General features: G+C 50.7%; 3 protein-coding genes across 4 annotated transcripts; 2 read left to right on the forward strand and 1 right to left on the reverse strand.

Annotated features, from left to right (window-relative positions):
• Window positions 1-564: 564 nt before the first annotated feature.
• On the forward strand, window positions 565-5230 carry H257_08565 (hypothetical protein; the record flags this gene model as incomplete). Its single annotated transcript, XM_009834483.1, has 7 exons — window positions 565-1051; window positions 1109-1804; window positions 2407-3236; window positions 3312-3716; window positions 3844-4272; window positions 4343-4537; window positions 4603-5230. 7 exons carry the CDS (start codon window positions 565-567, stop codon window positions 5164-5166), a joined length of 3606 nt encoding a protein of 1201 aa, XP_009832785.1. The 3' UTR covers window positions 5167-5230.
• H257_08566 (hypothetical protein) lies at window positions 5167-6708 on the reverse strand. The gene has a single exon (XM_009834484.1). It carries the CDS (start codon window positions 6651-6653, stop codon window positions 5199-5201), a length of 1455 nt encoding a protein of 484 aa, XP_009832786.1. The 5' UTR covers window positions 6654-6708; the 3' UTR covers window positions 5167-5198.
• A 1150-nt stretch (window positions 6709-7858) lies between these two features.
• On the forward strand, window positions 7859-12773 carry H257_08567. 2 transcript variants are annotated; one of them, XM_009834486.1, is made up of 8 exons: window positions 7859-8451; window positions 8553-8942; window positions 9610-9909; window positions 9974-10337; window positions 10383-10630; window positions 10982-11067; window positions 11125-11477; window positions 12006-12773. In XM_009834486.1, exons 1-8 carry the CDS (start codon window positions 7876-7878, stop codon window positions 12746-12748), a joined length of 3060 nt encoding a protein of 1019 aa, XP_009832788.1. In that variant the 5' UTR covers window positions 7859-7875; the 3' UTR covers window positions 12749-12773. The 2 variants fall into 2 exon arrangements, with proteins under 2 accessions (XP_009832788.1, XP_009832787.1); XM_009834485.1 differs by having other exon boundaries at window positions 9974-10630.
• Window positions 12774-13267: the final 494 nt, after the last annotated feature.

The following is a 13267-nucleotide window of genomic DNA, read 5'->3' on the forward strand; positions in this document are numbered from 1 at the left end:
CTCAAGCATAGAAAGGCATGGTAGTAGCTAAGGCAGCTACTATACTTGTACTATCCGTAAATAATTATGGTTGGGTTATAAAATACATGAAGCAAGCTTACAATTACATATATATTGTGAAAATAGGTACCTATCACTTCTTACAAAACTTGTCATTTCTTCGGCGCTCCAAGTTACTAGTAATAGGGGACAGATCGCGTTATCGAGGGTATGAAAGTGTAACCAAAGATCAAGACATGCAACTACTGTACTACATAGAGTACCTACGTTGTATTACTTGTACGACTTCTTTACTTAATGGTAGGCATAGTACGTAGTATTAAATAAGTGGATATAACGGCACGCGTACTCGAATACTAGTACGTGGCACTATAGTACCCCACATGCGTACACTGTACACACTGTACACTGTATGCTGATGGTGGTTCTTATCGTGGCACCGAAATACCGTTAGTATTACTAGAAAGGCTACTATTCTGGATACCCTTCCGGATATTTGTCGCGATCTGATTGGCCCTTGATTCATCGAAATTCAAAAATCAAAAATTCGCCATCCCGCCAAAGATGGTGGAAGTCACAGGGACGACGCCGGTGGACGAGACAGCATTTGAAGAAGCCCTGGGCGAAGCAGTATGGAAGGGATGTGCAAGTGGGTACTGCCTGGAGATACAGCAATGGATCCTGTCTCGCGTACAGTTCTATGCCAGGTGCAGCTCACTCGACGAGGGCAGCAGCGTCCGCGAAATGAACGACCTGTCCTTTCTCGAGCTCAAACCGGAGCATCACATTCGTCAGAGCACATTGACTCCTGATCAGCTCATCTACGCATACCTCAACTACCTTCGTGTACATTTCAAGAGCGAATTCAAAGACGTGATGCCGCAACAAGCAACGGATGTGCCTCCCATTATGGTGGCAAACTCGACGCATCAAGTCCACACCCCTTCAACTACACATCGCGAGGTCAAGGGTCCAAAGAAGCGCGTGGCCCTCTCCTCGCAGCCGACTGCACCTGCTCCATCATGGACGAATCAGGACTTTCCGCCCCTTGGTACGTCAGCGATCGAGATACACCAAGTCTAAGAATTAAATGTTCTTGTTTTACTAGGTGGGGCCCCAAATAAAGCCACTAAAGCAATACACACACCGAAAAAGCCGCTCAAAGACAAACGTCGTATCCGATCCACGCTTCTGTCCACGACACCGCAGGTAGACGATGGCGGTGGCGGCAAACTGTTCACTTCTGCCGCAAATGTCGACGTACCCCTGAAGAAGGACGTGATGGCAAAATTCGAGACTCGATTGATGGCACCTCCGTCCAGCCTCCAGGAAGGCGCGACTTCCCATCTGTCGTGTCCCCAACCATCCATGGAAAGCACCAACAACCACGACCCGCCACCCCCAGACTTCGACAATGCACCCGACGTGGAGCATGAAGTTCTGGTACTCGACGAGATTGACCATACGCCATCCCCTGCGGCGCTGCTGTACTCGTTCTTACTTCAATCAAAACTCGCCCCCTGCACCACCATCGAGCTACAATGGCTTTTCTCCCTCCTCGTTCAAAAGCCTTCCGACAACGACCCAACGTCCAAGCAGTTTGCCATGTCCGTCTTGAACACAATTCCATCCTGGCTCGAAGCGTACGGCGTGGATATCCTCAAGCTCGTGATCGACGCATTTCAAAAAGCCAGGGTCGCCACACCGCTTCTCGACCGGTTCGTGCTGTACTTAGACCAGTACGAAGGCGATCGCGCGACGGAAAGTCAAGTCGCCGGCGCGCCGCTTCCAATCGAAAGCGAAGGTGCGTGTCCTGTGGGGGGTTTCTATAGGGATACTGTGTCGCCTGTTGAGTTGCATATCGTTAGTCATGTTACCACGACCCTTGTGTGTTGTTGTATGCAGATGATATTGTCCTTTTACCCAAAATTTGGACTTTTGTGCGGAATCGCCAAATCTATCGATCGATTCATTGTTACTGAAATTTGTATGTAAAAAGGTGTCCTGCGGTGATGGGTATCACACTAATTGAAATCATACACTAATTTGACATTGATGATGGTTTCCTGCAACCTGATTGGCTATATCCTTCTGCCGATTTTTCTGTACATTTATTTGTGTCGATTCATTTCCCATGCCGCTCCAGTTTAGAATAAACACACTACAATATATTGTCGATTTGATACAAATATGGGGAGGGGGTGCAATCGAATCGCGCCGACGAAACCGATCCACAATCGATCTGATTGGTTGAATTTCATTGAGAAATGAGTTTTGATTGGCTAATAATTTTGAGCTCATCTGAGGTAGCCAATCAAATCGATTTAAATTCGAACGACATTTCACTCGAAAGCACAATATACAGTATATGCTGATGATATATACACGTCACGGTGCAACGTGTAGCAATCCCGTCCTTGCATGGCAACTTTGCCCTGCCGTTTCGAGAAGACACGGACTCGAGGCTCCATTTCCGCACGCCCCACGAAAGCGTCGTGTTTACAAACCGCGAAAAGGCCCGCGACGGGTTTCTCGCGTTGCTGCGGTCGTGGCAGAATGCCCAGTCTGCCATCGCCGTCCGCCGTCAAGAGGACGTGCGTCCGCCATCGGCAGTGTTGGACGACCTGCTCGTGGAGAACCACTGGTGGTTTGCCCAGTTGTTTGTCATGGAGTTGCTTCAAGTAGCGGCCAACCCCGTGGGCGAACACGACCACGACCTCGTGCGTCAGATCATCCACGACGACAAGCAGCTCAAGAATGCTGACCGGCTGCGGAAACTACACCAGAGATTCACGCATGTGCCGTCGACGCAACCGCAATTGACGTTGGAAAAGCCACGAGATCCATCCCATGCAGCAGCACCATGCGCCGCCGCCGCCTCGTTCCCGGACAACCAGCGCTTTTTCTATGACTTTTTGGTCATGACCAACCATTTCCAGTTTTCGTCGTTGGTGGCTGTGGTGCTGCAGTCGCATCTGTGCCAAACCCTCGCAACGTTTCAACCAACGTCGTCGTCGTCGTTGTCGACCACGGCCATGCGAAAACAATTCAATGTCAAAGTGCTCCAAGCCAAGTTGCTCGGCAAGTTTCTCGGGTGGCTCCACTACGCGCCATGCTGGTCGTCCACCCCTCGCTCGTTTAGTAAACACAACGCCGCCATGGAAGCCGCCACTCGCGAAGCTATTGGCATGCGCAACCACGTCCAAGTGCCCCTCGACATTGCGTCTTATATTACGGTACGATTGATTCGCGTTGAAGGACAGTGATGATGCTGGAAGAAGGTCATCACACTTGACGAACACATGGACTAGACGGCCGTGGCCCAACATACGCTCATGGCCCACGTTCCTTGGGTGTGCGAATACATGGCGATGGTGGCAAAAGACCCGGTGGCGTGCGCCACCGCGTACTTTCGGGCCGTGCTAGCAAGGCTGCACCAAGTGTTTTGTTCCCGTCGATTGAACGAATCGCCGCGGGAAAACGCGTGGTTCGTGGCGCTGCAACTGGAAGCGTTGTTGAAGGGCACTCCACATCAACAACAACCATCGCAGGCCGGGATGATGGTGGCGGCAAGACGACTGGTGCCGTCGATGAGTGGCTCCACTGCCACCGACGACGAAAGCAACAACGTCGCGACCTTGCTGGACGAACCTTGTCAAGGCATGGACGGTACCTTGTTCCTTGCCAACAACTTGTTTGTCCAATGTTGTGTTCAAGTAAGAAAACCCACGAATGTCCACGTTGCCTCATTCTTCTTCGTTGTCATGCGAGTCCCCATGCCGCAGGATGATCGATTGACACTTGACGGGTATATTTTCATTTTGTGTTGTTGTACATATGTAGGACGTGCCGACGTTTCGGCGATTCCTGCAAACGATCCATCAAGATGACAAGCAAGCGACGAGCCGCAAAGTCAAACTTCGACCGCTGGTCGTCCAAGAACCGTCGCTCCTGGCGCCGTCGCTAGACACCCCGCCACCGTCGACGCCACCGTCCACGTCTTCGCCGTTTTCTCCAAAGAACCTCGTCGAGTCGGCGCTAACACTGGCGTTTTACAAGCAATACCCGAGCGTGAAACCTACGATCGAATTCGTGGTCGACACGATGATGACCAACGTGTGTCATTTTGCCAACACGACGCTGCTGCAGCCTGCCGCGGCGGCGTTCGTCGATCGATTGCATGCGACGATGGACCCGACCCTTGTGAAAGACGACCAAACGAATTGGATCAGTGCACAAGTTCGGCTGCACTTGCCCGCGGCCAAGGCGCAGGTGAGCAAGCAACTGTCCAAGATGTATTTCATGGAAAAGCATTTGGTTTTCACAAGACGACATACGGTAGGCCTGCCGCCAAGCTCGGGAAGCGTCGCAACCATACTGCAGACACCATATTCCATTGGCCATGACGTCGCTGCTGTCGCCAACTTTGCCCCATTGCGTCAAGGCAATCGCCATTGACCTCGCCACGGAACGCGCCGTGGCCAGTCTCGATACCCTCGTACACACCAGTTTGGCCATGGAGTTTACCAAGCACATTGTAAATTGCCCATCGCGTTGTCCTATTTGTTTTTTGATTTGTCATCCTTGGACACTCTTACGTAGGTGGCGCGCATGCGAAAGATGAAAAAAGAGTCTACACCACCAACGCCCATCTCTACGGCGTCCACGGCGCTTGATCGGATGTATGCCCTCTCCAAGCTTGTGCTGGAGGACGACCCGATCGTCCATCTCCGTGCATTTGCCGACCTAGTGACGTGCACACAAGTGACTCCAGTCGTGCTGTGCTGTTTGTCTGACACGCTGCCCCACATCCCCCTCGACCACCCATCGGTTGTGGCCGACGTCGTGCGGTGTATTCACCACGTCCTCGTTGCACCACCACATACCCACGAAACGTTTGCGGCGGCGTTGGTCACGTCCATCGTGTCAGCGTCGCTGAACCGCGATAAGACGGACCTGACCGTCCAGTTGATTCGGGATCTGTGCGACGTGTGGCCGCCGTTGGGAGGATCCATTCAGGCCGTTATCATGCATGCTCGTCATACACACGGCGACCTCGTTCGCCGAGTCTATAGCCACAACGCGCTCCTCTTTGCCACTGCTATGGCCGCCATCACGCTTGCATCGACCCCCCACCCGTCGACGTCCCCCGCTGTAATTTATTAATCGAGACATATCTTGTTGTCGATTTAACACTATTAATGGGTCAAAATATGCCCGACGATGTCGTCCAAGTGCGTGCGCAGGCTGTCGTCCGCCAGCGCCGACTCGAGCGTCGTTTCGTTTTTGTACCCGTGGCGTTCGAGAAAGCGCACCACGCGCGTGTGCCCCGAAGTTCGCGCGCTCCGCAGAGCGTACGCCGTGCACCCTTCGGTGCGGTTTACATGCAGAAACTGCACCACTTCCAAATGTCCATTGTGCGATGCCCAGTCCATGGCGTGGGTCGTGCAACCGTCCGTGCGACGGGTATGCAGAAATACAATCACATCTAGATGGCCCTTGGCCGCGGCCATGTCCATGGCGAAGACGCTACCGCCTTCTGGCCGATGGTCATGCAGGAACTCGACCACTTGCAAGTGACCATGCCATGCGGCCGTATCCAGCGCGTCTTCCGTGCACCCCTCGGATCGATTCGCATGCAGAAATTGCACCACTTCCAAATGACCATCGCCGGCTGCCACGTCCATGGCCGACGTCGTACATCCTTCTGTTCGATGGGTATGCAGAAACTGAACCATGTCCAATCGCCCAGCGTGCGCCGCGTGGTCCATCGCGTCGGTCGTACATCCCTCGGTACGATGTTCGTGTAAATATTGGACGACCTCCAAATGGCCATGTTCCGCGGCCCCGTCCATGGCGGCGGTCGTACAGCCTTCGCTTCGATGTGTGTCAAGAAACTGCACAACTTTCAAATATCCACTTTCTGCCGCCCAATCCATTGCGTCGGTCGTGCAGCCTTCGCTTCGATGCGTGTGTAGAAACTTCACAATGTTCAAATGTCCAAACCTCGCCGCCACGTTCATTGCGTCGTCGAGGCACGGATAGCCGTGTTCGTGCAGGAATTGAACCACTTCCAGATGTCCGTGTTGGGCAGCGCCTGTCATGGCGAAGTGGGTGCAGCGGCGGTACTGGCGGTCGTGGAGGAAGCGGACAGCGCCAACTTGGCCGTGGATCGCGGCAATGTTCATGATGGGAATCATGACGTTGGCTTCGTTGCGAATGGACGATTCTAACTTACATCTCCACTTTGTGTGCAAATGATGGAGGACGTCGAGGTTGCCGTGGGCGAGCGCATGGAGCACGACGATGGGATGCATGTATTCCAAGCAGCGAAACATACCGCACAGCCGCGCGAGGCCGTGGATACTGTACCATGCCGTCAACGCCTCATGTGTATTGTCCAGCAGAGGCACGAGCGCCGAGATCTTGTCCGATTGGCTAGCCTTGAACTGCCTGAAGGGCTGGAGGTCTGGCGTCTGGCCGCGTTGAAACTGCGTAATGAGGAGGAACAGCTCAGGTGTGCGCAACACATCCTGCAGATCCACCCGTTCCCTCAGCAAGTCCTTCAAGCATACCTTCCTCTTCTTCCCCACGCGTCGGTCATCTGACGACTGCGGCCTCATCAACATGCTCCATGCTATAGTGCCCGTCATGAATCCTGCTTTCGTTGTCGAGATTTGTCACGCCGACAAGTAAAAAGCAAGAACCACGTTAAATGCATTATGGCATCCAAATGACTCGTGAGTGTGATTCCATCCAATGAGACTGATTCCATCTGATGTATTGTCATACGCTGTACCTCGTGAGAAGCGTCCATGTAGTCAACCACCAACTACACAACGACAACCGAAGCTTAGAGCATACCACTAATAACTCAAAATCTATCACAAGCGAACGGTATACGTACTACGCAGTACTTTGAAGTAGTTGGTTGCGATGCAAGAGCATTCGCAACTCATCCTTAAAAATCATTCCAACAGCTGGTACCTCGTAATTACGGATATTTGGTAACTTATCCGGGTGATTTTGTCCCATTCGACTGGGATATCTAAAAAGTGCACAAAACCAGCCGGATAAGCCTCCAAATCTCCGTACTGCAAAGTGAAAACATGTGTGAGTCATTCCATTCTATCTGATGTATTGTCATACGCTGTACCTCCATGAGAAGCGTCCATACCTACCCCCAATCTACTTACAGTTAACACGTCACAACGACAACCGAAGCTTAGAGCATACTGTACCACTAGTAGCTCAAAATCTATCACAAGCGAACGGTATACTACGTAGAACTTCGAAGTAGTTGGGATGCGGTGGGGATGCTCTACGACCATTCGCAACTCGCTGTCTACAAATCGTTCCTATACAGTACAGCTGAACCACGTACCGGGTAACTACAGATACTACGTATTAGTATTTGATAACTACATACTGTTAGCTGCGTGATTTTGTCCCCATCCGACCAAAATGTGTAATGTCCCAGCCAAATGGGCACAAAACCAACCGGATAAGCTCCCAAATCCGTACTCGGGTACTAGTACTATTAATACTTGAAGTAGTATTAATAGTTAACATATTTGGGGAAAGACAATATTTGAGATCATGCGAGTATTTCATTGGCTTAAAGGAACGAAATGACTTTGGTATTTCATCCAATGATATACAAAGGTCCCAGTAGGTTTTATTGGTTCCAAATACGTTTTATCACTCGCTTTGGGTGGTGTGAGGGCACAGGTCGCCGGATAAATTATCCAGATTTTTGAAGAATAAAGACTTTGAATTAAACAGCATACTCAATGCAAGATATATTTAAACTTTTTTAAACGTAATCTTCAACGCCGACGGTCCAATCCAATTTCGGATTGAAATCGGCATAAAATGGGAGTCCCCGCGTTCTACCGATGGTTAAGCGAGAAGTACCCACGGACCATCGTCGATGCCGTGGAGGAGAGCGTGATGACAATTGAAGGACGTAAGCGCTTCAACCTCATTGACATGGAAGCGGCGAACCCGAATGGACAGGAATTCGACAACTTGTTCATTGACATGAACGGCATCATCCATCCATGCGCGCACCCCGAAAATGGCGAGCAACCTCGTACGGAAGAGGAAATGTTCCTTCGACTCATGGAGTACGTGGATCGTCTGGTTGCGTGTGTACGTCCGCGCCGCTTGCTGTACATGGCGATCGATGGGGTCGCGCCCCGCGCCAAGATGAACCAACAGCGCTCCCGTCGTTTCCGGTCGGCGCAAGAAGCCAAGCAACATGCCGAAGTCGACAAAGAAGTGCGGGAATACATGGAGCTCATGGGTCAGAAGCCCCCCCAGAAGCAAACGCCTTGGGATTCCAACGTGATCACGCCCGGGACCAAGTTCATGGCCAAGTTGTCCAAGTACATGCGGTTTTACGTTCGCGACCGCATGAACAATTGCCCCGTGTGGAAGCAGTTCAAGGTACGTTTCCATCTATTCACGCTCATCTATTGCATCCTCCATATAATTTGCGTCTTCATATGCTCATGTACATACTTGATATCGACCGCATGATGTTGTAGGTGGTATTCTCCGACGCGAGCGTGCCGGGGGAAGGCGAGCACAAGCTCATGTCGTACATCCGCACGCAGCGCAGCCAGCCCGGCTACGACCCAAACCAGCATCATGTGTTGCACGGACTCGACGCCGACCTGATCATGCTGGGGCTCGCGACCCATGAAGCGCAGTTTTCGGTGCTGCGCGAAGAAGTCTTGTTCGGCAAGGCCAAATGGGAAAAGGACCAAAAGAACAACCAGACCAAACTCGACGCGAACGGCGTGCCCGACGCCGTGGCGAAGCGAAAGCGCGGCGAGTTTGGCGAGCACGACTCGAGCACGGCGCCGTCGAACTTGAAACCGCTCCAGTTTCTCCACGTGAGCATCCTACGCGAGTACTTGGCGATTGAATTCGAGGTAGTACACGACACACACTGAATCGATTTGTCCATTGCGGTATACAGATATATATATATGTTGGATTGCTGTATATATATATATATATACAGCAATCCAACCCATAGAACCGGCACGACCAAATATATATATATATGTATATGTATATATTTGGTCGTATATTAGTATAAATATATATATTTGGTCGTGCGCGTTCTATGGGTTGGACGTGTGTGTGCGTGCTTGTAGCCACTATTTGGATATTTGTGTGTACTGATTCAAGTATAAAAAATTCTTCCTTCGGGTGATTATACTTGTACTGAATGTTGTATGTAAAATATGTTATATACACTCATATAAGTCGTACACACTATTTCGATTGCTTGGACGAGTTTGATTGGCCACTTGAAACATTTTCTGGCTTTTGATTGGTCGGTCGATTGTCTGTCGATTTATTTGGTTGCGATTGCACTCCAAATTCGACAATATATATATATATATATCCTTCGTCCAGGGCTCGAAAGGGTTGGCGCGTCAAGGGGACTCTATATTTGTACACACCTATGTATGCTTGCTTTGTATTTCTTATCTAGTTTGGGCCATTGGTTTACTCTATATATTCCGTGTGTCTGTGGACATTTCAAGGTGGAATATATATATATATATATATGACTCTTATTCCATGTAGCCCCTGCAAGCGAGGTTGCCGTTTCCGTACGACTTTGAGCGCATCGTGGACGACTTTGTATTTATGTGTTTCTTTGTCGGCAACGACTTCTTGCCGCATTTGCCATGTATGGACATCCGCGACGGCGCCGTGGACTACCTCTTGCTCGTGTACGCCAAGTTGCTTCCTTCATTGGGGGGGTACTTGACCAAACCTGGCGGCGACGTCGACTTGGACAAGGTGGACGTCATCTTGGCCGAAGTCGGCGCCGTCGAAGAGAGCATCTTCCAGCGCCGTGTGGCCAAAGAGCGCGAGAACACGGTACGCCTCGCCTTGTATTCCTTGGATATGTCGTTGAATCCGTATATATAATTTTTTGGGGTAGATGCGCGATGCTAGGCGGCTCACCAGTGGCCAACGCGACCAAGTGATGGCCACCGTAGCTAAAGATGGCGCGGTGGCAGTGACAACCAAGAGGCTCAAGGGAGGCGAAGGTGCCGCAGTGGCCACCGCCGGGGACGACGACAACGACGACGACAGCACCAAGGTGCTAACGCCCGCCGAGCGCCAAGAAGCCAAGTACCAGAGTATGCCCGTGGAACTGGCGTTGAAGTATCGTATTCAAGCTAAAGAAGAGGCCAAACTGGACAAACTCAAGGCGGAAATCAAAGACCATGTGCGGCTCGGTGAACCGGGCTGGAAAACGCGCTACTACGAAGACAAGCTCAAGGCCGACGACATTGAAATTGGTACCATACTTGTTTCTACAGTGATAATCATGTACATATGTGCAGGCGGCGGCCGGGAAAAAGTATTTCAGTCGTACGTGGAGGGGCTGTGCTGGGTCATGCGGTACTATTACACGGGTGTGGCGTCGTGGCAGTGGTTCTACCCGTTCCATTATGCCCCGTTTGCATCCGATTTGAAAAATATTGATCGGTTCAAGATATCGTTTGACGTTGGTCAGCCGTTTTGTCCATTCGAGCAGCTCATGGGTGTGTTCCCGGCCGACTCGCGCCATGCTATTCCAAAACCATACCAGGTTGGTCAATATATATATATTGTCGACTTTTCCCCAAGATATATATAGTTGGACTTTTGTGTGCTAATTCGCCAAATCTATATCGATCGATTGATTGATTGACCTGACCTTTTGAATGTAAAACTCGCCGTATGTCACACTAATTTCATTTACTCTCGAATTCGATGTTGACTTGATTCTCTTTAGCCAATCATAGAACAACTTTCATTCTTTTTAGCCAATCATACATACTGCTTTGGTCGATATTTGGTGGCGATTTCAACAATTCCCCCACATTGGCGCATTTGACTGAAACACACAATATCAAAAGAATAATATATATCATTTGAAAATTCCTAATATCATTCGTAGTGGCTGTTGACCGATGCGGAATCGCCCATCATTGACTTTTACCCCCAAGACATTCCCATGGACCCCAACGGCAAAGCCATGCCCTGGTATATATATATATATATATAAATAAATATACAAATATATATATTCAACTTGATTAGGTTGTGGGTGGTGCTACTTCCGTTCATTGACGAAACGCGGCTCTTGGACGCCATGCGGCCCATCAACGACAAGCTCTCGGACGCCGAGAAGAAGCGGAACGAGCGCTTTGGAAAGGAATTGCTCTTTTTCCACGCGTCGATCGCGCCAGACCATCCGCTGCCGTCGGCCGAAGGCCTGCAGTCGGTGGCTCTAACTCCGTCGACGTTTCAAATGTTTGGGAACGTCCACTACGTTGAATCGAGCGACTTTCCACTGCGATGTACAGTGCCCAGTCCCCAAGCGTCCAAGCTGGAGCTGCAAGACGTCCCGAACAACCAATGCCTGAGCTTTCACTTTGAAATGCCCGCGGCAGGTACGACTGACTTTGCATCTCAAGTGTTTACAATATTGATACCTATTTTATATTGTGCTTTCGAGTGAAATTTCATTGTGGCGTGGTTTCTCGTTGGAATTTAAATCGATTTGATTGGCTACCTCAGATGAGCTCAACATTATTAGCCAATCCAAACCCATTTCTCAATGAAATTCAACCAATCAGATCGATTGGGGATCGGTTTGGTCGGCGCGATTCGATTCCCCAAATTTGTACTCTCAAATCGACAATACCCCAAATTTAGACTTGTGTGTGGTGATGGATTCTCCCAATCTATCGAGTTTTCTGTGGAATTTTTATATGTGAAAAGTTATCCTGTAACACACACGAATTCTTAAGTCACACACTATTTAGATGTCGAGGATGGTTTCCTGCAACTTGAGGTGTTGGCTCAATACTTGTGTCCATGTACTATTTGGTTGTGTGTCGTCGATTCATATTCCTTTCTTCTCCATGTCGCTCCAGGTTAGAATAGAAACACACACTAATTAATACCTGTATGGTTAGGCCAGCATCTGTCGGCGACGCTGGAAGGGGCGATTGTGCCGCCGCCCGTGCTGGTGACTCCCGAAGACCGCACGATCGCCGTGCCCAAGTTGGGTTTCAAGAGCATTTCCATCGTGGATTTGGCCGGGGCGGCTGCCGGCGCGACCGCCGCGCGTCAACGTGGAGGCGGGTACCGGGGACCCTGGCAAGGAGGCGGCAACAACAACACCTATCGCCCCCAAAACAACTACCAACAAGGCGGGTCGTACAGCCACCAGCAAAACAGCTTCAACAACTACCCACAAGGAGGACGCGGTGGCGGGCGAGGGCCCCCTAGTTATCATCACAACGCACCGCCGCAAGCCCCTCCTCCATTTGGACGTCGTGTGAACGCGCCTCAAGGCGGGGGGTACTACCAAGGGCGGGGCGGCGGCCGAAGTCCACCTCGACGAGACTTTGGAGGAAGAGGTGGAGGCGGCGGCTACCAACCCGACTACAACCAGCGCCCCCCGCCCCGCGGGTACCCTCCGTACCAGCAACAGCGCGCCGACTTGGCGCCTGGCGTCCCGCGCGGCTTTGGCCCCCCTCCCGGGGCCGGCCTGCTCCCCCCCCCGCCCCCCGCCGGGCTCGCCCCCGGAGTGCCGCGGGGATTCGGCCCGCCGCGGCCAAATTTGGATGCACTTCGTCAAGGGCTGCGCAACATGCACGCGCAGCGCGAGACCAAACCGCACCAAGCGCAGCCGTCTCGACGATACGATCGTTAATAGAGTTGTATATTTCTCTCCCACAACTGTCGTCCATAGTTGTTTGTTTACGTGTACAGGTAGGTATATGAATATTCTGAATTTGCTATAAATTTCCCAACTTTTGCGCGATTTGTTCAACCGATCGCAAAAATCTCGCCCGAAATTTCATTGGCTTTCCCCCCAGAAAGCACAAAGTTTTAAAACGAATAAATAATGTAGCCAATAAGCGACACTAATGTTTAGACTGACCAATGGGAGCGATTCGTATGATTGGTGTGATGCACATTTGATGTTCATTGTTTTACTAATATATTTCAAAATATCACAAATATAGTTTATGATTTGATAGTTCCGTCAACAAACCTGGCTGGTTGGTGGGGTGGTTCACAAGTACTAGTAGTAGTAGTAGTACTAACTACTACTAGTACTCGCCACCGCCTATTCTATTCCATCGACGCCAACTATTATGTACTTACTTGCCTGCAGTCTAACATACACTCCTATTTGTGAAATTCCCATCGGTCGCCATTTTCAATT

This window comes from Aphanomyces astaci (genome assembly GCF_000520075.1).
Source record: "Aphanomyces astaci strain APO3 unplaced genomic scaffold supercont1.19, whole genome shotgun sequence".
NCBI lineage: Eukaryota > Oomycota > Saprolegniomycetes > Saprolegniales > Verrucalvaceae > Aphanomyces > Aphanomyces astaci.

Coding starts and splice junctions, on each gene's coding strand:
- H257_08566 (XM_009834484.1), bottom strand. CDS start 6,653: ATGACGGGCACTATAGCATGGAGCATGTTGATGAGGCCGCAGTCGTCA.
- H257_08567 (XM_009834485.1), top strand. CDS start 7,876: ATGGGAGTCCCCGCGTTCTACCGATGGTTAAGCGAGAAGTACCCACGG. Junction 8,943..9,609: donor ACTTGGCGATTGAATTCGAG/GTAGTACACGAC, acceptor TATTCCATGTAG/CCCCTGCAAGCGAGGTTGCC. Junction 9,910..9,973: donor CCAAAGAGCGCGAGAACACG/GTACGCCTCGCC, acceptor TTTTTGGGGTAG/ATGCGCGATGCTAGGCGGCT.